Source organism: Hyperolius riggenbachi, chromosome 5 (genome assembly GCF_040937935.1).
Source record: "Hyperolius riggenbachi isolate aHypRig1 chromosome 5, aHypRig1.pri, whole genome shotgun sequence".
Taxonomy (NCBI): Eukaryota; Metazoa; Chordata; class Amphibia; order Anura; family Hyperoliidae; genus Hyperolius; species Hyperolius riggenbachi.
The window spans coordinates 398,960,605-398,985,206 of NC_090650.1; the positions used below are offsets into that span (position 1 = coordinate 398,960,605).

General features: G+C 44.8%; 1 protein-coding gene across 3 annotated transcripts in view; it reads left to right on the plus strand.

Moving 5' to 3' along the window:
• OXR1 (oxidation resistance 1) overlaps positions 1–24,602 on the plus strand; it is a 546,053-nt gene that overhangs the window by 154,247 nt on the left and 367,204 nt on the right. For all 3 annotated transcript variants that reach the window (XM_068237908.1, XM_068237907.1, XM_068237910.1), the window contains exon 2: positions 20,872–20,947. In XM_068237908.1, coding sequence (XP_068094009.1) covers positions 20,931–20,947 — 17 coding nt within the window. In that variant the 5' untranslated portion in view covers positions 20,872–20,930. The remainder of the gene's footprint in view (positions 1–20,871; positions 20,948–24,602) is intronic.

Below are 24,602 nucleotides of genomic sequence, written 5' to 3' on the forward strand. Positions count from 1 at the left end.
ACATGGAGACATATTTACTGCTGGCAGGTGATGTCAGTGGAAGGAGATGCTGCTTGCTTTTTTGGCAGTTGGAAACAGCTATTTCCCACAATGCAATGAGGTTCACAGACAGGAAACTGTAAGGATCTAGGTCCTGACATCACACTATGGGAGGGGTTTCACCACAATATTAATAGCCATACAGACACCCCCCCCCCCCCCCCTGATGATCCGTTTCGGAAAAGATTTCTCATGGGAAAGGGGGTATCAGCTACTAATTGAGATGAAGTTTAATTCTTGGTTACGGTTTCTCTTTAAATGTCACAAAGCAACATTACAGCGTTGAACAATAGTATACAAAATAGCACTACAACAATAATCAATGCTTAATAATATCAAGAATTAAAGAGACACTGAAGCGAAAAAAAATATATGATATAATGATTTGGTTGTGTACTATGAATAATTACTAGAAGATTAGCAGCAAAGAAAATATTCCCATATTTTTTTTAAGGAATATAGTGTTATTTCTAACATTGCATCATTCTATAATATGTGCAGATTACACAACACTCAGCATTCAAAATGATTCTTTCAGAGCAGTCTGTGAACTAATGACCTCTCCTCTGGCAGAGAAAAAGTAAATAGTTCAATAACAGTTGAGACAATCAAAGTCAGAAAACAGCCCTCTCCAGGACTTTAAAAGTCGCAGAGCTTAATGGCTTTTTTACATAGAGATAACAAATGGAGTTTCTTAACTCTTCCTGTACTGGAAACAATTAGACTGATGAGCCTGATCTTAATGGTTTATTTCTTAGCTGTACTACACATACAAATCATAATATCATTATTTTTTTTTACTTCAGTGTCTCTTTAACAATGAAAATAAAATAACAAATAGCAAAGTAGGGATAAATATAGCAGACAAGTATAGCAGTTCCGAGTCCATATGGTGGCGGAAAAACACACACAGGTAGGAGCACCCAACCATACGTAGCAATATTAACCTCTATTAACCCTAAAGACGCCATAAAATTAGCATGGTGGTGTAGTGGTTAGCGCTTTTGCCTTGCAGCGCTGGGTCCTTGGTTCAAATCCCAGCCAGGTCAACATCTGCAAGGAGTTTGTATGTTCTCCCTGTGTCTGCGTGGGTTTCCACCAGGTACTCAGGTTTCCTCCCACATCCCCAAAACAAACAGATAAGTTAATTGGCTTCCCCCTAAATTGGCCCTTGAGCATGATACATAACATAGACATATAACTACTGTGTGGTAGGGATTAGATTGTGAGTTCCTCTGAGGGACAGTTAGATGACAAGACTATATACTCTGTACAGTGCTGCATAAGATGTCGGCGCTATAGAAATAATAATGTGAAATTGCGATATTACGTTAGCCGATTACGTTTACATATGAAATTAAATTCGATTTTTTTAGTCCCAAATTTTGCATTACAATGCAAAATTACGATTGTGCTCATCACTTCAATTCAGTTTTCCTGTCAGACCGGCATGTCCCGTCCAAGAAAGGGATCAATTTTGTGCAGTACTGACCTGAAAATCAATCCCTTTCTCGATCGGTAGCAGATCAGACATGCCGGAAATTATCAATCAACTCTTCCATCTGATGGGAAAATTGCATGTGTGTATCACCCTTTCAACAAATGTGATTTTGCCTACTACAGTACAGTATATGTATGTCAGCCAACCAGCTCAGAACTAGAGTTGGGCCGAACGGTTCGCCGGCGAACCTGGTTCGCGCGAACCTAGGTGGTTCGCGTGCGGGTACCGCACGCGAACTTTATTGCGGAAAAGTTCGCCCCATTGCGGTTCGCCCCATAATGCACTGAGGGTCAACTTTGACCCTCTACATCACAGTCAGCAGGCCCAGTGTAGCCAATTAGGCTACACTAGCCCCTGGAGCCCCACCCCCCCTTATATAGGCAGGCAGCGGCGGCCGTGGCCACTCGTGTGCCTGCATTAGTTAGAGTAGGGCGAGCTACTGCAGTCTCTCATAGGGAAAGATTAGTTAGCCTTAGCTTGTCCCTGGCTGCATACCTGTTCATTGATCCTGCCACTGCATACCTGTTCATTGATCCTGCCACTGCATACCTGTTCATTGATCCTGCCACTGCATACCTGTTCATTGATCCTGCCACTGCATACCTGTTCAGTGATCCTGCCACTGCATACCTGTTCATTGATCCTGCCACTGCATACCTGTTCATTGATCCTGCCACTGCATACCTGTTCATTGATCCTGCCACTGCATACCTGTTCATTGATCCTGCCACTGCATACCTGTTCATTGATCCTGCCACTGCATACCTGTTCATTGATCCTGCCACTGCATACCTGTTCAGTGATCCTGCCACTGCATACCTGTTCATTGATCCTGCCACTGCATACCTGTTCTGTGAACCCACCACTGCATACCTGTTCTGTTCAGTGGACCCGCCACTGTATACCTGTTTAGTGAACCCGCCACTGCATACCTGTTCTGTTCAGTGGACCCGCCACTGTATACCTGTTCAGTGGACCCGCCACTGCATACCTGTTCTGTTCAGTGAACCCGCCACTGCATACCTGTTCTGTTCAGTGGAGTTTGGTGTGTCAGTGTGAAGCAGTACCTTAATTACACTCCCTGATTGATGTATACACATGCAAGATGTTTTAAAGCACTTTAGGCCTGTCATTTAGCATTCAATGTGATTTCTGCCCTTAAAACGCTGCTTTGCGTCAAATCCAGATTTTTCCCGGTGACTTTTGGCGTGTATCCCACTCCGCCATGCCCCCCTCCAGGTGTTAGACCCCTTGAAACATCTTTTCCATCACTTTTGTGGCCAGCATAATTTTTTTTTTTTTCAAAGTTCGCATCCCCATTGAAGTCTATTGCGGTTCGCGAACTTTAACGCGAACCGAACCTTCCGCGAAAGTTCGCGAACCCGGTTCGCGAACCTAAAATCGGAGGTTCGGCCCAACTCTACTCAGAACAAGGCAAGTTGTTCACAACCTTGAAACAGCACCACCTAGTGGCCCCATACTGAGGTACAGGTATGTATAATAGCCTAATAGGTCTTTTTTTAGAGGCTTTTTAGTATCTCCAGAAATGTGGGTGAGGAAAGTATTGCCAACTATTAAACACCTCCCCCAGGTGGTTGCTAAGTAGGCTGCAGTATCATATTTCCATAGACTAAGGTATGGTAGGTAACTAGGCATCTAGGTAAGATTAGATGCTCCTTTCAACAGACAAAAGTAATAAGAATGAGCAGAATAAAGCACTGGGAGCCCCTTACAGCGAAAAGCAATAAAAGGCCTGAAAATTGCAGGAAAACGTGACGTGCTTCCCTTCCCCCAGACTCCTCTGATATTATTCTATAACGCTGAGCTGCAAATTCCTCTGTTAACCTGGGTTATTTATCTATAGCCTGGGGCTCATTTTCCCAGGCAGGTGGAGGAGGTTATATCAGCAGAAGCCTGTTGTGTATCTGCAGGCTGCAATACTGACATCCGTGTAGCCGCTTGTCTGCCTGCCTGGCCTATGCTTCCTGAAAATGGGAATTAGGAGGATAGGAAGAGGATATTTGTGCACAAAGGACAATGAATGACCACTGAATGTACTACTGGAGAGATAGGATGTTGAAACGTGCATATGTAATAAAGGCCCCCCTGTGAAAAGGGCACAGAGGATAGTCGCTAGTAGAATATCTATAAAATTACCAGTGTTCTACCACTTAATTATGGTAGTAAAATGTTGGTAATATTTTACTATGACCTAACCTAACTCTATTCTTACACATAACCCTCCTACGACCAATGCCTAACCCTAGGACGCCCCTGGTGGTGCCTAACCCTAAAGAGAACCTGAACTGAAAACAAAAAGTCAAAATAACCATACACAGGTCATACTTACCTCCTGTGTAGTCTACTCCTCAATCTCTTTCTCCTCTCCTGCGTTCCATTTGCCCACTGTAATCAATGGAATTCTCCGTCCTCCGTTTAAAAAATGGCAATTACCCCATAACTGCTTCCTTGTCACACACTGTTAAACTGTAATATCACCCACTTGAGCCATAGGGAAACATGGACATTACCGTGCACATGCAGTTGTAACTGACAGCTGCTGATATATAACTGAAAGCAACTGGTATATTTCAGTTCTGACAAAATATTGTCAGAACTGGAAAGGATCACTGTAAGAAGAAAATGGTGAGCTTCTGAGAGGAACTGATGGTGAGGTTAGTATGTAATAATCATTTGCAGCTACATCATGCCTTTATTTTAAATAATTTTACTCACTTTAGGTTCCCTTTAAACCCCCTCCTGTTGCCTAACCTAAACCTCCCCCCTGTGCCTAGCCTTAACCTCCCCCCTGTGCCTAGCCTTATCCTCCCCTCCTGGTGCAAAACCTTAAAGGACATCCGAGGTGAAAATAAGATGATGAGAAAAACAATTATCCTCCTCCTCCTAAAAATGACCTTTTTTTTTTTTAGATATCCAACAGTTGTATTTTATATTTAAATCTAGTTTTTCGGTTTTTACTGTTTCATTGTCTCTGCTCAATGACACCTTCATTGAAGTATGCTAAAGCTCAAATCTATGAATTATTGATCCTTCTTATCTCTTTCCTGCTCTTAGAAGCCATTTACTTACAAGAAAGTGTTTTATGGCTGTAATTTCTTTTCAGCAAGAGTTATACTATAGTCTTACCCAATCCGACTTGGTCCTGACCCAGACAGAAACTGTCACTTGTTTAACTCTTTTAGGCAGAGAAAGTAAAAAAAGGAACACAGCCTAGTTCTTTGTGTGCTTGGCATACACATGTCTATCTCATCATGTCACACGTCACCTCGGTTGTCCTTTAAAGGAACACTATCGATTAACATGTTTTTTTCAATTGAGATAGGAATAGTTTGGAAAGTGCTGCTAAGTACTGGTGTATACATTTGAATGCTTATCTCTTTGTTTACTGTTATCTAATTATTTTCGCCAAAACGGACTCTGACTGAACCATGAGGGGAGGGGGATTCCCTCACAATACATCTGTTAACCCTGTGTGAGAAAAAGCTCTCAGAGAGCTGTCTGCAGAGAGCAGAGGAAATGTATCTTATGTGCAACATAAACATTTGTAATAGTATGTGAAATCTGCCAACAGAAGTATTTGCATTAGCACGCTGCTCAATTTTACACTGTTCGTAGCATGTCAGACTTCAGAGATTCATACCTTTGCAAATGAAACATTCCAAAGGCAGGTGAAATCTACACACAATGAAATAAAGCTTTTACCTCTGATATTTAAAATGAAAAGTAGAAAAATGTTTACACAGCCACTTAGACATTATTTGTACATTGTCATTTTAGTTTGATAGTGTTCCTTTAACCCTTAAGGACCCCCCACACACACACACACATACACACACACTCAGGCTCTGCTGCTGATCTGCAAGCCAGGGCAGGAGCAAGCCCCCTTAACCCTGGTGCCCCCCTGTGATGGCATGGGTGCTGGTGGCTATTGTTATGCCCCTGTCAAGTTCAGACTTGACGTCAGTGTTCACAGCAAAGACAGCAATAGGAACACTAAAACAAAACTAAAGAAAACGAAACAGAATGACCCTAAGAAACTGCTCAGCCCGAGTATGAGCTGTGGAACCTCTTTATGTAGGCATAGCATACCGCGCACAGTGTATTCTGTTACCAGCACACGTATGAAAATAACAGCTCCCCATTATAGCCTGATTTACTTCAGTGAATACAGCAGCCCTTTTACTCTGTTATTACTTTTCTGCGCTGATAGTAACCGTCCCAGCTTGAGAAATATAATAAACGGATCATTGAAACTTTAGTTATGTGCAGCCAATGTGGACACAGAAAGCTCTATAAATTGGAATGTTTCAGTCACAATAAAGAGCTCAATATTAGATGCTCTACGGCTAGAAATCAATCACTTCCTAACTGGGCTGCGTCTCTTTCTATCCCTGTTATCCACAAGGTATCTGCTCAATACATAAACTCTCTCTGCCTATGTCCTACCTTCCAGGATAGCTGAATGTGCCTTTCCACAATGACTTCACTGAAACACCTGTACCGATATAAAGATAGGGGTGCAGGTCAATCACTGGGGATAGGTTACCCCGCCCTCCTCCCCTCTCCATACTACAGTACATGCAGTGGCGTAGCTAAGGAGCTGTGGGCCCCGATGCGAGTTTTACAATGGGGCCCCCCAGGCACTTTATACATAACAATTGATACGGCGCACCAAAACCTGCCAATGGCAACTACAGTGTCAGAGGTGCAAGAAGGGGATGGGGAAGAGCTTGTTAATGTTTACTACTATTCAATGTATATATAGAAGTGATTATTATGAGCACAGGACCAATAGAGAACTAATACTGTAGTTGAGGCAGGGCCCTTCGGGGCCTCTCTGGCCCAAGGGCCCCGATGCGGTCGCTACCGCTGCACCCCCTATTGCTACGGCCCTGAGTACATGCAGTATGTGCCCGTTCTCTCCTACTCAGAATGCAGTTCTCGCTGCTCCCCCTAGCCCTGTCTTTCATAGCACAGTACATGCTATTCATTCTCCCTTTCCATAGTACAGAACATGCTGCTCCTCTCCACTACCCTCTACATTGTACAGGACATGCTGCTCCTCCTCCTCCCTCTCTATTGTACAGTTTATGCTGCTCCTTTCCATAGTACAATGAATGCTGCAACTCTCAGCTACCCCCTCTCCAATTTACAATACATGCTGCTGCTCCTCCTCCCTCTACAATACATAGTACAGTTGCTGCTCCTCTCCAACATCCTCTTCCATAATACAGTACTTGTTGCTGCTCTTCATAATACAGTACTGTACATGCTACCCCACTCTTCTGCTGCTCTCCATGATACATTGGTGTGTAGGCACTAAACTGCATAAAGCAGAATTACTTGTGTAAAATCTTATGCACAATGCGTAGAGTGTAATGTATTGCATTCTGCTCTACCCATCTTGCATACACCCTATTTTGTGCTGCTCCTGCTCTCTCTCCATGGTAAAGTACATGCTGCTCCTCCCTCTCCATAGCATAGTACATGCTGCTCTTCCCTCTCCATAGCACTGTACATGCTGCTCCTCCCCCTCCATAGCACAGTACATGCTGGTCCTCCCTCTCCATAGCACAGTACATGCTGCTCCTCCCTCTCCATAGCACAGTACATACTGCTCCTCCCTCTCTATAGCACAGTACATACTGCTCCTCCCTCTCCATAGCACAGTACAAGCTGCTCCTCCCTCTGCATAGCACAGTACATGCTGCTCTTCCCTCTATATAGCACAGGACATGCTGCTCCTCCCTCTCCATAGCACAATGCATGCTGCTCTTCCCTCTCCATAGCACAGGACATGCTGCTCCTCCCTCTCCATAGCACAGTACATGCTGCTCCTCCCTCTCCATAGCACAGTACATGCTGCTCTTCCCTCTCCATAGCACAGGACATGCTGCTCCTCCCTCTCCATAGCACAATACATGCTGCTCTTCCCTCTCCATAGCACAGGACATGCTGCTCCTCCCTCTCCATAGCACAGTACATGCTGCTCCTCCCTCTCCATAGCACAGTACATAGTGCTCCTCCCTCTCCATAGCACAGTACATGCTGCTCCTCCCTCTCCATAGCATAGTACATGCTGCTCCTCCCTCTCCATAGCACAGTACATGCTGCTCCTCCCTCTCCATAGCACAGTACATACTGCTCCTCCCTCTCCATAGCACAGTACATGCTGCTCCTCACTCTCCATGGCACAGTACATGCTGCTCCTCCCTCTCCATAGCACAGTACATACTGCTCTTCCCTCTCAATGACACAGTACATGCTGCTCCTCCCTCTCCATAGCACAGTACATGCTGCTCCTCCCTCTCCATAGCACAGGACATGCTGCTCCTCCCTCTCCATAGCACAGTACATGCTGCTTCTCCCTCTCCATAGAACAGTACATGCTGCTCCTCCCTCTCCATAGCATAGTACATGCTGCTCCTCCCTCTCCATAGCACAGTACATACTGCTTCTCCCTCTCCATAGCACAGTACATGCTGCTCTTCCCTCTCCATAGCACAGTACATGCTTCTCCTCCCTCTCCATAGCACAGTACATGCTGCTCCTCCCTCTCCATAGCATAGTACATACTGCTCCTCGCTCTCCATAGCACAGTACATACTGCTCCTCCCTCTCCATAGCACAGTACATACTGCTCCTCCCTCTCCATAGCACAGTACATACTGCTCCTCGCTCTCCATAGCACAGTACATACTGCTCCTCCCTCTCCATAGCACAGTACATGCCACTCCTCCCTCTGCATAGCACAGTACATGCTGCTCCTCCCTCTCCATAGCACAGTACATACTGCTCCTCCCTCTCCATAGCATAGTACATGCTGCTCTTCCCTCTCCATAGCACTGTACATGCTGCTCCTCCCTCTCCATAGCACAGTACATGCTGCTCCTCCCTCTGCATAGCACAGTACATGCTGCTCCTGTCTCTCCATAGCACAGTACATGCTGCTCCTCCCTCTGCATAGCACAGTACATGCTGCTCCTCCCTCTCCATAGCACAGTACATGCTGCTCCTCCCTCTCCATAGCACTGTACATGCCACTCCTCCCTCTGCATAGCATAGTACATGCTGCTCTTCCCTCTCCATAGCACTGTACATGCTGCTCCTCCCTCTCCATAGCACAGTACATGCTGCTCTTCCCTCTCCATAGCACAGTACATGCTGCTCCTCCCTCTCCATAGCACAGTACATGCTGCTCCTCCCTCTCCATAGCACTGTACATGCTGCTCCTCCCTCTCCATAGCACAGTACATGCTGCTCCTCCCTCTCCATAGCACAGTACATGCTGCTCCTCTTCACTCCCCCTCTCCATAGTACAACACAAGCTGTGCTTTCTCCTCCCTTCCTTAGTATAGTATAAGCAGAATCAGTTTACCCCACCCCCACTACAAGAGTCAGTCTCCAGAGCTGTTAGGGCCGGTTCACACTCAAAACGCAAACTGCGATCGCAATTTTGTGTTGTGTTTTTTTGCAGCAATTTGCGTTTTGATTCCCGTTCAATAGAACGAGAATCACAATGCAATCGCCCCCAAAGCACTGCGTGTAGCACGTTTGCAATTTGTGCAAATCACAAACGCTACAGTGAGAATGATCCCATAGGGATCCATTAGCAACATCACTTTGCTGATCACCGGCGATCATCAAAGTGCTGATAAGTGCTCAAGTGTGAACCAGCCCTTAAAGGGTGAAGAAGATAGCTGATCTAAAATTGGGCCCAATTTTGCTTTTCTGCATTTCAGTAGAGAAAAGTGTTGTGTCTAACATGCAGTGTGGAGTGATTACGCTTTAATCAAATCCATCTTAGACAGAGTTGAACTCTTAAGTCTTCTTTCATTCATTAACCCAGCAAAGCAGCTTACAGCAGTATGCCTCTCTCTGTCTTTTCTGTTTGTGTCCATTACCAGCTCCACACGCTGCTAGCTGCACAGCTGGTTGGACATGCACTGTCACCTGACAAGGCTGTTTCTAGATTTTTTGCTTCCTTGATTTAAGCTTGTGAGATTGCACAACCACCCCCCTCCCCGGATTGGAATGATCGCACAGCACCCAAAAATTTGCACCACACGTTATAGCTGCAGTGAGCCCCAAAAACACCCTCAGTATAGGTAGGTAGCCAGGTATAGGTGCCCCGAGTATCGGTAGCTAAGTAATGTTGCCCCCAGTATAGGTTAGCCAGGTACAGTTACCCATAGTATAGGTTGGCCAGGCACTCTCTTCACTTCCTGTCTCTGCCTGGTGTTGTCCCCAAACCTCTGCCGCCTGAGGAAGTTGTCATCTGGCGTGTGTACCGAGCGTAATGTCTTGTACATGTGAGCCAATCCACAGGCAACCCTTTTGGCAATCCATTCCATTGTTCCAATCAATTTACAGATCAGTGGTCAACTGCATGGAAGCAGCAAAACAACATACATACACATATACAATACCTCTTCTGACCAATCCTTTCTTCTGAGCAAATTCCCGCAGCTTCCCGTGTGCATGGATCTGTCAGCTGCACATGTACACAATGCAATACAAGCAGAACCAATTGTTATTTACCACCAGGCATGATCGCTGAATGACCAATAAAATGATTGTTTATTGGTTATTCCTGATCTGTCTGCTGAGGAATTCACTTGTGATCAACAGTCAGGCCTGGAACTCACTAGGGCGCTTTTTGGAGCGTTTAAGGAGCGCTTTAAATCGCTGGCGATTTCCCTAAACACTCTGCCAATGTAAATAAATGTAACAAATTCCACAGTAGCGATTGCTGTTAGAAAAATCACAATCGCAGAACATGCAGCATTTTGGGAGCGTTTGCGCTTCAATGTAAAGTATTGAAGCGCTGGCAAATCGCTTGTGTGTGTGTGTGATTCCGAATTACTGCAAACTGTAAAAAAACATAAAATAAATTGAAAGGACCAATCAGAATTAAAATCGCTATTACAATTGCTGGCAAAAAGCCAGACTTTTTGCCTTTTTAAAATGACTGCCAAAATTGCCGGAAAATGCTCACGAAATTGCTTATACAACGCAAATTAAAAATGCTAGCGATTTGTAGTGGGTTCCAAGCCTCAGGCTAAGTTCACAGTGGTCAGTTGCATAATTCACACATTATAATGGGTGTGAACTGCAGTGGGGACTGGACATAGACTTTAATACAAAGCCTGCATGCAGCGAGTTAGAATAACACAATCAGTTACAACACAGTGCTGTGAACAGGCCCATAGAAGTGTATGGGCAGTGAATTGTAATGCTGAATTATTCTGCAATGCAACTGGCCACTGTGAACATGGCCTTAAAGGGATACTGTAGGGGGGTCGGGGGAAAATGAGTTGAACTTACCCGGGGCTTCTAACGGTCCCCCGCAGACATCCTGTGTTGGCGCAGCCACTCACCGATGCTCCGGCCCCGCCTCCAGTTCACTTCTGGAATTTCAGACTTTAAAGTCTGAAAACCACTGCGCCTGCGTTGCCGTGTCCTCGATCCCGCTGATGTCATCAAAAGCGCACGGCGCAGGCCCAGTATGGTCTGTGTCTGCGCAGTGCACTCCTGGTCACATTAGCGGGAGTGAGGACACGGGCGTGCAGGCGCAGTGGTTTTCTGACTTTAAAGTCAGAAATTCCAGAAGTGAACTGGAGGCGGGGCCGGAGCATCGGTGAGTGGCTGCGCCAACACATGATGTCTGCGGGGGACCATTAGAAGCCCTGGGTAAGTTCAGCTCATTTTCCCCCGACCCCCCTACAGTATCCCTTTAATGTAATCCTTCACACAAATATGAATGATTTTTTTTATGCTTAAATGTCTTAAAATGGACCTAAACTCTTGCACAGGTGAAAAGGAAAACACAGAGAAATCCACCCTGTCCACCCTGTGTGTGTTTATAGAGAACAGTCTGTCTAATTCTCCCTTTTCAGCAAATAATCACAAGTGTTATTTGAGCAGTCAGCTATGTCAGCTCTGTGCTGCCGGTGTGCAGTTGCTAATATGTAAACAAAGGAGGTTAACTCATTCTGTGCTCCCATGAAAGCAGGAAGTAGACACTGAAGAGTTATTGTAAGAGTTCTGTAAGCTGTAACAAAGAAATGTTGTTCTTTAAAGGTTATTATGCTGTTGCTTATCTTTCAGAGCAGAAAGGAAGTTCTGGGTTTTAGTCCACTTTAAATAAAAAAAAAAAGAACAAGGGATACTCAAAATTGCTACGCGTTTCTCAGCACGACTGCCACTTCTTCAGGCACATATGAGAGAGTATCTGATCAAATGAGTATCAGAGCTCGGCGCTCGTATGTGCCTGAAAAAGCTGTAGTTGTGCTGAGAAACGCATAGCAATTTTGAGTATACCTTACTAGAAAGAAAAAACAAAGACAAAAAGGGAGCCCAAATGGTGCAGTATGTCACGAGTTTTGGGTTATATGAAATTGTTTCTATAGAAAGGTACTCACAAAAGTGGGTTGCAAGGAGGGCAACCGACCACTTCAAGCACGTGGAGTATTTCAAACCTGACTCCACTCAGGTTACCCAGGACCCTGGATTCGGTCGCTCTCTTTGAAAAAAAAACTTGCGCTCCTTGAGCAGGTGCGCAAAGCCCCCCTCCAAGGAGGACGGGGGGGGGGGGGGGGGAGTGCGGTACAGTTGAGGTGTAGAGGCGCCCAATATATATATGTAAAATAGGAACTGTAACGGCAAAATGTCCCCTGGGGGGTACTCACCTCGGGTGGGGGAAGCCTCCGGATCCTAATGAGGCTTCCCACGCCGTCCTGCGTCCCTCGGGGGTCTCGCTGCAGCCCTCCGTACAGCCGTGACGTAATATTTACCTTCCTGGCTCCTGCGCAGGCGCTCTGATGGTTGTCGGCTCCGAAGTAGGCAGAAATACCCGATCGCCGTCGGGTCCGCTCTACTGCGCAGGCGCAAGTCTCCGGCGCCTGTGCAGTAGAGCGGACCCGACGGAGATATTTCCGTCTATTTCCGAGCCGAATGCAGCCACAGCGCCCCCGCTGGAGCCAGCAAAGGTAAATATTGAAATTACAGTCGGGCCTGTCGCCGGCTGTTCAGAGGGCTGCAGCGAGACCCCCGTGGGACAGAGGACGGCGTGGGAAGCCTCATTAGCAGGGGTGCCTCTAGTCATTTTGTCACTCCAGGCGAGAAAACCTGTGGCGCCCCCCCAAGCCCCTCCCCCCAGGAAAATAATCATAATGAAGCATCGTTTCACCAGAAAATAATCATAATGCGGCAGTGTTTCATCAGAAAATAATAGTAATTATCGTAATTCAGAATCGTAATTCACCAGAAAATAATCGTAATGTGGCAGTGTTTCACCATAAAATACACTTATTGCAGCAGCAGTTCCCCAGAAAATATTCGTAAGGTGGCAGCGTTTCACCAGAAAATACACTTATTGCAGCAGCATTTCACCAGAAATTAATCATAGGGCAGCAGCGTTTCACCAGAAAATAATCGTAATGGGGCAGCGTTGTCAGAAAATAATCGTAATGTGGAAGCGTTTCACCAGAAAATACATGTAATCCGAGCAGAGGGAAAGAGTAGAGAGGGAGAGGCAGCATAAGATGTAAGAGGGGGGTAGAGGAACATAGAGGGGGAGGGATAGACAGCATAAGATGGAAGAGGGTGCAGAGAAACAGAGGGGAGAGGGAGAGACAGCATACGATGGAAGAGAGTGCAGAGGAACAGAGAGGGGTAGAGACAGCATAAGATGGAAGAGGGGGCAGAGGAACAGAGAGGGGAGAGGGAGAGACAGCACAGCACTAAAGCACAGGTTTACAGCTTTACCAGCCTACAGCCTAACCAGCTTTCAAAGAAAACTCTATTATCAAAAGAGCAGGGCACATTCTAGCAGTTATAACAGTACTGGGAGTCTGCACACAGGACAGGAAGTGTTCTTAGCAGCCTGCCTGCATACCTTCTCTTCTGCCTGTGCATGCAGCTTATCATCTCTGGAGTAGTGATGGGTCGCTTTGTTGCGAACAACAAGAGCCGGTTCTCAGTTTTGAAAGAACCGATGCCTCAGCCGCCCCACAGAGCTCTGCTTTGCTCTGCAATAAAGGGCGCTGAGGCATGTTGGGAGATGTAGTCCTCCTCTTGCAGCTTGTAGGAGTGTATGGGGCGGAGCAGAGCAGTAGCAGGAGGGATTGCCACAGTCAGAGAAGCAGTCTGGAATTGTCATGGAGACGGGGCGGGGCTTTTACTCTGATTCTGAGTGGTGTTTAGTGATATTTAATGAAGAGCCGATTCAGAGCCGTAAGAGCCGGCTCTTTAATGGGAGCCGATTCAGAAGAGCCGATTCTCTGAAAAGAGCCGGAATTCCCATCACTACTCTGGAGCAGAAACGTCCCTTCTCCCGGGCTGTGTTGCAGTCTTGTGCGGGGGCGGGGCTCCAACACGGACACATCACATTCTTCTCTCTGTGACTGCATCTGTCCCCTGGCTGTCTCGCTCCAGTGTCTGTGTGCAGCCAGTGACACAGGTGGGGGGTCAGACTGTCGGGGGCATAAGCTGCCTGGCCGCTGGCTCCTGGTTTGACTGGCGTGGGGCGGAGTTAAAGGCTGGGCCACACGAGGTAAACACTTTACCTGTGTGGCTACTGAGAAGAAGGGGCACGGCTTTAAAGAAGGAGCCTGGCAGAAAAGAGCAGTATTGATTGCTCTATTGGCTGGGGAGAAATGGAGGTGGAGGCACTGCTGAGCACATGGTAGCGTGCCGAGCACCGGGGACTGAGTCAGGAGGTAATATAATATTAAGAAAAAAAACAAAACATGGTCACAGTAGCAGCGGCGGGGGAATGCGCCTCACCACCTCATGGCGCCTCACCACCTCATGGCGCCTCAGGCAACCGCCTATACTTGCCTGGTGGGTGAGACGCCCCTGCTCATTAGGATCCGGAGGCTTCCCCCACCCGAGGTGAGTACCCCCCAGGGGATCTTTTTAAAGTTACAGAGTCTCTTTAAAATCAATAAAATAAAAAGATTCGAGGTGGCTTACCTCATAGACGACAAAAACACTTTAGGCTAAACATTCTATTAAATTTACTTACCTAAAGTGTTTTTGTCGGATTTTTTTATTTTATTGAGTATATCTTGTTCTTTTTTTGAATGCAAGTATAAAAGAATGATTCATATTTGTGTGACTTACATTTATAAGGTACGTCCACCGTTACCTCTTTTCTAAGCGTATTTCATTATTTGAGATACTTTGTCGCCTCTGTATTATGCTTGTTTCGATTGTTGATCCACCCTTGGTGGAAGGCTGCGTCCCTTGCCCTTCTCATAGAGAGCAACTGTTGTAGTCCAGGCAGGGTTGGGTTTGTTCTTTCTTTCTGCATGTCAATTGGTCGCCTATTACGGGGACCACTCTGGCTGTCGGTCTGTCTCGCCCCCCTCCAGTCCTCCCCATTATATGTTCTTATTGTATCATTCATCGATCAGTAATGTAAATTGGTCCATGTGTACATGTGTGTTTCTTGCGTGGGCTATCAGTACTCATACAGCTGCCCAAACCTGATAACAGGTTTCCAGTGAGCTGTATGAAATGTCAGTTACAGAATAGAGCGATCCGCTGTATTAAACTTAGTTTCAGCTAATGATTAGTCATAATATTTTATTAGATATCTGAATGTCGTCTTCTTCAGAATACTTGAGATGATTTATTTCTCCCACTCATTCATCAGAAACTTTCAGATCCTCTCCAAACTGTCCTCTGGGATGTCGCTGCAAAACCATCTTCACTGCAGCTGACAGCTTTGTCTGTATATCATACCGCCTTGTGTGTATGGAGGAAACTCTGCTGTATAAACTGTACAGTACAGAGTAACATATCCATCTGTATGGGGGAACTCCGCTCTGCATAGTGCACAATACAGTGTAACATATCTATCTGTATGGGGGAACTCTGCTCTGCATATTGCACAATACGGTGTAACATATCTGTCTGTATGGGGGAACTCCGCTCTGCATATGGCACAATACGGTGCAACATATCTGTCTGTATGGGAGAACTCCGCTCTGCATATTGCACAATGCGGTGTAACATATTTATCTGTATGGGGGAACTCCGCTCTGCATATTGCACAATACGGTGTAACATATCTATCTGTATGGGGGAACTCTGCTTTGCATGTTGCACAATACTGTGTAACATATCTATCTGTAAGGGGGAACTCCGCTCTGCATATTGCACAATACGGTGTAACATATCTATCTGTATGGGGGAACTCTGCTCTGCATATTGCACAATACAGTGTAACATATCTATCTGTATGGAGGAACTCTGCTCTGCATATTGCACAATACGATATAACATCTATAAAAAAGTGAAGATGACCAGCACTTGCCAATTCTTAAAAAGCAGGGTATTTATTCACAAAAAAAGTGAACAAAAAATAGCCATGACATCTGGACTCCCAGAATGTAACTATAGCTCTTGAGAGTAGATATAGCTCTTAGCTGCAAATAGTAGCATGAGGACTTCCTCCAGAATAGGTTACGCCTCCATTGCAGCCCAATTCCAATCACAACGGACTGTCGCCGTTTCGAACGGATAAACCGCTCTTTGTCAAGTGAAAGCATGTCACTAATGCCTGCCTAAACTCTATTTATACCCCTCCCCCCTAAGCTATAGCCAATCGCTACAGAGGTGGACCTGATGGGGAACTGGAAGCAAACTCCAAAGCATCCAATCACATACCTGGATAGGCAAATTTGAAAAGCCGTTAACTGGGAGTGTAAAAAACGTCATGCCTACCAATCACGATTCAAAACGTCATCTTCATGCGTAAAAACGGTCGCATTGGACGTGTCAAAAAATGTCGCATAATAACCACGTAAGCCGCATTGGCATCATGCGTACAAATTTACGCATCACCTACATACATGTACGCATGGATAAAGTCAATGCCATCGAGTAGCCACATAGAAGAATGCACCCTTCTGCTTTGCCTTATGCTCTCATTAAATACCAATAGACACATGGGTCCTATTACCTCGATGGCATTGACTTTATCCATGCGTACATGTATGTAGGTGATGCGTAAATTTGTACGCATGATGCCAATGCGGCTTACGTGGTTATTATGCAACATTTTTTGACGCGTCCAATGCGACCGTTTTTACGCATGAAGATGACGTTTTGAATCGTGATTGGTAGGCATGACGTTTTTTACACTCCCAGTTAACGGCTTTTCAAATTTGCCTATCCAGGTATGTGATTGGATGCTTTGGAGTTTGCTTCCAGTTCCCCATCAGGTCCACCTCTGTAGCGATTGGCTATAGCTTAGGGGGGAGGGGTATAAATAGAGTTTAGGCAGGCATTAGTGACATGCTTTCACTTGACAAAGAGCGGTTTATCCGTTCGAAACGGCGACAGTCCTTTGTGATTGGAATTGGGCTGCAATGGAGGCGTAACCTATTCTGGAGGAAGTCCTCATGCTACTATTTACAGCTAAGAGCTATATCTACTCTCAAGAGCTATAGTTACATTCTGGGAGTCCAGATGTCATGGCTATTTTTTGTTCACTTTTTTTGTGAATAAATACCCTGCTTTTTAAGAATTGGCAAGTGCTGGTCATCTTCACTTTTTTGTTTGCATTAAGTCTGAATCAGCCATACAGGCTAGACCTGGCACAGCCGTTGAAGCAAGATAGGTGTGCTGTCCAAGAAGTACAAAACACAGATATAACATCTATATGTATGGGGGAACTCTGCTCTGCATATTGCACAATACGATATAACATCTATATGTATGGGGGAACACAATACGATATAACATCTATATGTATGGGGGAACTCCGCTCTGCATATTGCACAATACGATATAACATCTATATGTATGGGGGAACTCCGCTCTGCATATTGCACAATACGATACAACATCTATATGTATGGGGGAACTCTGCTCTGCATATTGCACAATACGATATAACATCTATATGTATGGGGGAACTCCGCTCTGCATATTGCACAATACGATACAACATCTATATGTATGGGGGAACTCTGCTCTGCAAACTGCACAATTATTATTATTATTTAGTATTTATATAGCGCCGACATATTACGCAGCGCTGTACAATGTATATATATATATCTTGTCACTAACTGTCCCTCAAAGGAGCTCACAATCTAATCCCTACCATTGCCATATGTCTATATTATGTAGTGTAAGTACTGTAGTCTAGGGCCAATTTTAGGGGGAGCCAATTAACTTATCCGTATGTTTTTGGAATGTGGGAGGAAACCAGAGTGCCCGGAGGAAACCCACACAGACACGGAGAGAACATACAAACTCTTTGCATATAGTGCCCTGGCTGGGATTCGAACCAGGGACCCAGCGCTGCAAGGCGAGAGAGCTAACCACTACGTCATTGTGCTGCCCGTGTAACATATGGTGATACGGTGTAACATATCTATCTGTAAGGGGGAACTCCGCTCTGCATATTGCACAATACGGTGTAACATTTCTATCTGTATGGGAGAACTCCGCTCTGCATATTGCACAATGCGGTGTAACATATCTATCTGTAAGGGGGAACTCCGCTCTGCATATTGCACAATACGGTGTAACATATCTATCTGTAAGGGGGAACTCCGCTCTGCATATTGCACAATACGGTGTAACATATCTATCTATAAGGGGGAACTCCGCTCTGCATATTGCACAATACGGTGTAACATTTCTATATGTATGGGGGAACTCTGCTCTGCATATTGCACAATACGGTGTAACAGATCTATCTGTATGGGGGAACTCTGCTCTGCATATTGCACAATATGATGTAACATATCTATCTGTATGGGGGAACTCTGCTCTGCATATTGCACAATACGGTGTAACATATCTATCTGTAAGGGGGAACTCTGCTCTGCATATTGCACAATACAGTGTAACATATCTATCTGTAAGGGGGAACTCCGCTCTGCACATTGCACAATACGGGGTAACATATCTATCTATAAGGGGGAACTCCGCTCTGCATATTGCACAATACGGTGTAACATATCTATCTGTATGGGGAACTCTGCTCTGCATATTGCACAATACGGTGTAACATATCTGTCTGTATGGGGGAACTCTGCTCTGCATATTGCACAATACGGTGTAACATATCTGTCTGTATTGGGGAACTCGCTCTGCATATTGCACAATACGGTGTAACAGATCCATCTGTATGGGGGAACTCTGCTCTGCATATTGCACAATACGGTGTAACATATCTATCTGTATGGGGGAACTCTGCTCTGCATATTGCACAATACGGTGTAACATATCTGTCTGTATGGGGGAACTCTGCTCTGCATATTGCACAATACGGTGTAACATTTATCTGTATGGGGGAACTCCGCTCTGCATAATGCACAATACGGTGTAACATATCTGTTTGTATGGGGGAACTCCGCTCTGCATAATGCACAATACGGTGTAACATTTATCTGTATGGGGGAACTCTGCACTGCATATTGCACAATATGATGTAACAGATCTGCATGGAGGAACTCTGCTCTGCATATTGCACAATACGGTGTAACATATCTGTCTATCTGTCTGTATGGGGGAACTCCGCTCTGCATAATGCACAATACGGTGTAACATTTATCTGTATGGGAGAACTCCGCTCTGCATATTGCACAATACGGTGTAACATTTATCTGTATGGGGGAACTCTGCTCTGCATATTGCCCAATACGGTGTAACATTTCTATCTGTATGGGGGAACTCCACTCTGCATAATGCACAATACGGTGTAACATATCTGTCTGTATGGGCGAACTCCACTCTGCATATTGCACAATATGATGAAACATATCTATCTGTATGGGGGAACGCTGCTCTGCATATTGCACAATACAGTGTAACATATCTATCTGTATGGGGGAACTCTGCTCTGCATATTGCACAATATGATGTAACATATCTATCTGTATGGGGGAACTCTGCTCTGCATATTGCACAATATGATGTAACATATCTATCTGTATGGGGGAACTCCGCTCTGCATATTGCACAATACGGTGTAACATATCTATCTGTATGGAGGAACTCCGCTCTGCATATTGCACAATACAGTGTAACATATCTGTCTGTATGGTGGAACTCTGCTCTGCATATTGCACAATATGGTGTAACATATCTGTCTGTATGGTAGAACTCCGCTCTGCATATTGCACAATACAGTGTAACATATCTGTCTGTATGGTAGAACTCCGCTCTGCATATTGCACAATACAGTGTAACATATCTCTCTGTATGGTGGAACTCTGCTCTGCATATTGCACAATTCAGTGTAACATATCTATCTGTATGTAGGAATTCTGTGTATCTGTGTGTGTTCTGTGCTCTGTATATTTTATGCATGTTATTGACTGACACTCACCTACAAAGCACTTTACAGCCTACCGTAGCTCCTTTTTATATAACTTTAAATACATTTTATTTATTTAAACTTATTTCTAGATACCATCCTACATGCAATCTCCACTACTAACAATATTTTCCGGTCTTCCTCTCTGGTCACCTTTCCTCATTCCCGCTTACAAGATTTCTCTCGATCCTCTCCCCTCCTCTGGAACTCCCTCTCTCGACATATCTGCCACTCACCCCCACTTACCCTTTTCATAAACATAAAAAAACATAAGAAACATAAAAACTCACCTCTACAAGCAGGCATACTCTCTCACTTAGGACACTATGGCCACTGACCGCCATTTTACCATCCCATACACTGCTTCCCCTCCCTTACTGTCCTGTTTCTTAACCCTTTAGAATGTAAGCCCGATTGGCCAGTGCTATTTTTCCCATTTGTCTCTCAGTGCTGTGTAATATCTTCCACCATAGGAAAGAAAGATATCCGCACTCTCTGGCGGATGGCATCCAAGCGCTTTTATTTAGCAGACACAAGACAGAGGTAAAAGGCTGACATGTTTCGGGCCAAGGTGTCCTTGGTCGGAAACATGTCAGCCTTTTACCTCTGTCTTGTGTCTGCTTAATAAAAGCAATTGGATGCCACCCGTCAGAGAGTGCTGATATCTTTCTTTCTTATTGTGCCTGCTATTTGAATCCAGCACCCAGAAACGGTGCAAGTGAGTGAAGCGGTGTTTTTACTGTTTGTAATATCTTCCACCCCTATGTAAAGATCTGTAGTTCATTTGTTCGCTGCATCAGTTGTATTCCACCATTGTCTTGTATTTTTAATTGCATTGTTATACCTTGTATTCTGTTGTGCTGCGCCACGGAAGTTGCGGGCCTATATAAATCAAATTTAGTCATAAAATTAAGTTCATACTGGGGTGTAATTGAAAGTTGACCGTCTTGTCCTGTTTCAGGTTGCTGGGTTTGGGGCGCAGAGACGACGCAGTGGATGTGACAACTCGTAGTGACCGCCATGTTCAGCACTAGAAGGTCGGTTTAAGGCTTGTATTCTTTTTTTGTACATAAAAATAATTGTTTAAAATGATGGAATGAGCTGTATTTATCCGTAAACATATTACTAAGACATCCATGGCTACAATAGACATCCATGGCTACAATTACTAGGCAATGCCGAATGATGTTGATCCAGGGATTTTATCTGATTGCCATCTGGAGTCGGGAAGGAGTGTTTTTTCCCTTTTGGGGCTAAGTGGACCATGCCTTGTAAGGGTGTTTCGCCTTCCTCTGGATCAACAGGGATATGTGAGGGAGCAGGCTGGAGTTGTACTTTGTACTGGTTGAACTCGATGGACGTATGTCTTTTTTCAACCAAAATAACTATGTAACTGTAAACAGTAGACTACATCAGTCTGAGGAACAGCCTGTCACTATCCCATCAGTAACTGCCGAGCTACTGACAGCAGATCAACTGTCTACCATCTAAACAATGGCGTTAGGAGCTATTTTTTTCACACAAGCTTTATGGAGAAATGTATGCTTTCCCTTTTACACAGTTGATGCTAGAGATAATGGGATAGCATCATTTTCGCCATACTGCCCCTTTAAGGCCCTGTTCACAGTTATCAGTTGCGTTGCAGAATAATGCTGATTGTCAACTCACTGTCTAAACAGTTCTATGGGGCTGTTCACAGTTCTGCGTTTTAACTGATCGCGTTATTCTAACTCGCTGCAAGCAGGCTTTGTATAAATGTCTATGTCCAGTCTCCATTGCAGTACACAGAGGGCAGTAGTCCCTGCAACTGCAGGGGGGCCCACAGCTTTGGGGGGCCTGTACTAATCTTCCCTTCCTCCAATAAAGGGGTCCATCCTTCCAATCAGGTGTTTTTGTGGCTACACTTGTTATGGGTGTGAATATTCTGATGGTCACACTTGTTTTATAACCCTTGAATGAAGGGCCCCCAGGTTGTGAGGGCCACCTAGCATAGGCAGGAAAAAGGGTGTAAACATTGGGGACCCCATCAGAGTTTTGCTGGGGGGCCCTACGATTTACAGTTACTCCCCTGGCAGTTCACACACATTTATGCAACTGACCACTGTGAATCCAGCATAAAGTTTTGTTTTTTTTCACTACGCTCTCTTGCCAAGGGTCACAAATGTAAATTACTGGCCTCAATTTCAAATGTCCCACATCTGTGCTACTATCTCTCCTTTGGCAGATCTGTTGGCCTGGCCAGACGGTGCACCCTTTGAAGTAGATCTGAGATGGGCACGGGTTGCAGATTTGTGTTTGAGCCATGTTTTTTTTTTGTTTTTCAGAGAGTTAGCAATATAATTCCATCACTGGAGCTAGGAATTTTAAAATATAGGAAAAGTGAGATCAAACTCACTTTGATTATAAGTAATCCAGAGATAATAATCATAGGAGAGACATAAACTCAGACAGAGAACACATCGCACCAGTCTAAACATCTAGATAATAAGGATAGCGTCGATGTATCTGTTTTAGCAAAGTACCGGGCTCAGGAACACCAACTGCTCAACCCACAAAAAAGTGATGTTCCCATCCCAAGTGTACAGGTTTGTACTGGCTGGGGGCATTTGGAGCCCATGGCCACCCCCTGAATTGTAAAGTACAGAGTACCCTGAAAAATAAAGCTATTATGTGCTAACGTTAATTTAGTTGCATAGCAAACCTACTTATCCCCCTTTATCAAAGATGAATGTCTTATACGCACTGATTAACAATCTTAATCCTTTTTTAATGAGGATGTTGGAGTAGAGTCCTCAAAAATCACAGACATAGAGTTTAATGGTACATGTAACTCTTCTAAAATAGTTTACAGACGTGTGGCTGGATGTGACCATTTTTGAACCGACTGATATAGTCTATTAACCCCCGATGCATTGATCTGCCTTGAGCACAGGTGTCAACCCCCGAGAGCTTTATATGTGCATCTCTGTAAGCAGTAAAATAACAACCGGTACACTGCCTACCCATCCTGATGATGACAGAGTTTCTGGGTGAAACATTGTCAGTTTGAGCCGGGGTGCAGTAACAACCCAGGAGACCCCACGCTCCCTGCAAAATTAGCATGGTGCCTCCTCCTTGGATTCAAATACCCCAGTGTGCTCAGGAAAACACACACACTTGCCTACACACCTCCCCCCCACCCCCCACGACCCTCTCCCTACAAAGCACAGTAGCACAGCAGTGTAATACTGGATATACTTGCATATAAGCCTAATTTTTCAGCATAAGTGGAGCAGAATGGATGGTGTAGCAGTTTTTTTTTACTGGCTTTGAAGCATAAGTGATCCTGCTCCTACCAGCTTGCACCCTGCTGTGTCCGTGCCCTCCATTCCCTGCAACATGGTGTGCAGAGTGTGCTGCTCAGGACTACCTGTGCCCCCTGGCTTGTGGAGCCGTGCAAGCAATGTGTCAGCGGTGCAATGACCGGGACTCTTCCTGTGTGGCAATAGAAGTGTCTCATATCTATGACCCCATCTAGTGGCTTCTTGAGACACAGCTGTATAATCCTGGGGCACATCTGGCTATGGGGAGTGGGGCTGACTCGTACTGTGGAACACCTGGCTACTGTGGAGGGGGCTATATTAGGGAGGGAGCTTATACGCAAAATACTGCCTCCTTTGTAAAACAAACCTTTGGAAACTTGGCAATTACATTTGGAATAATTTATTTTCTACAAAAAAATTGTAGAAAATAATTTTCATTACAATTTTCTCTTAAATGAAAAAAAGAATGAGAGACCAGGAAAGCTCTATATACTGTTACTACTACACATACAATTAATTACCTCTTGATATTTTTTATCTTGTCTTTTTTTTGGTGTGTGGGGGTGTATTACTGCAATGTACTATACGGATAGTGACTGTCAGCCTGAAATTATAGTTTCATTTTATGCTGTGTGATCTTTTTGTCACATAAAAGTTATATTTAACTCCGTCTCCAGTGGACTCACGCCTGAGGCAATCAAGCCTCATTTTAATTTTGAATTCGAGTAGTTGCTTACTTGAAAGCCCATCCCTGGTCAGGACCATGGTTCAGACATAACACTGTGGGAGGCTTGTTGCATTGTGGGAAATAACAGCTGTTTGCCAAAAAGCAAGTAGCATCTCCTTCCACTGACATCCCCTGCCAGCAGTAAAAATGCCACCATGTGATAAATGTCAGAATGTAAATCAGGGAGAGGAAAGCTTTTACAACGGGCAAATACTGACTAAATAATTTATACATAATTATTATAAAAATTAAGCACTTTTTAATTACATTATTTTCACTGGAGTTCCTCTTTAAGATTTGAGGGGTTAAGGTTAGTTGTCCACTGGGAAGGGAGGGGGGGGTTAGGTTAGCCCCCCCCCCCCCTATGGGAGGGGAGGTGTTTAGGTTAGGCACCCCCCGGGGGGGGGGGGGTTCAGTGTGAGAGTAAGGAGTGGATAGGTCATAGAGAAATCTTGGCAATTATTACCAATATTTTTAAATATAAATTAAGTAGTAGAATGTTTGTAAATTTACCATTATTCTACTACAGCTATTTCCTGCGCCAATTCAACCGTATTTTTTTTTTCAGCTCATGCCGCGCCCATCGTTTTTGAAATGTGCGCAATTAGGTAGGAACTCTGCACAGGATCAATAGGTCTTTTATGTGTTTGGGTATGCTGCTAA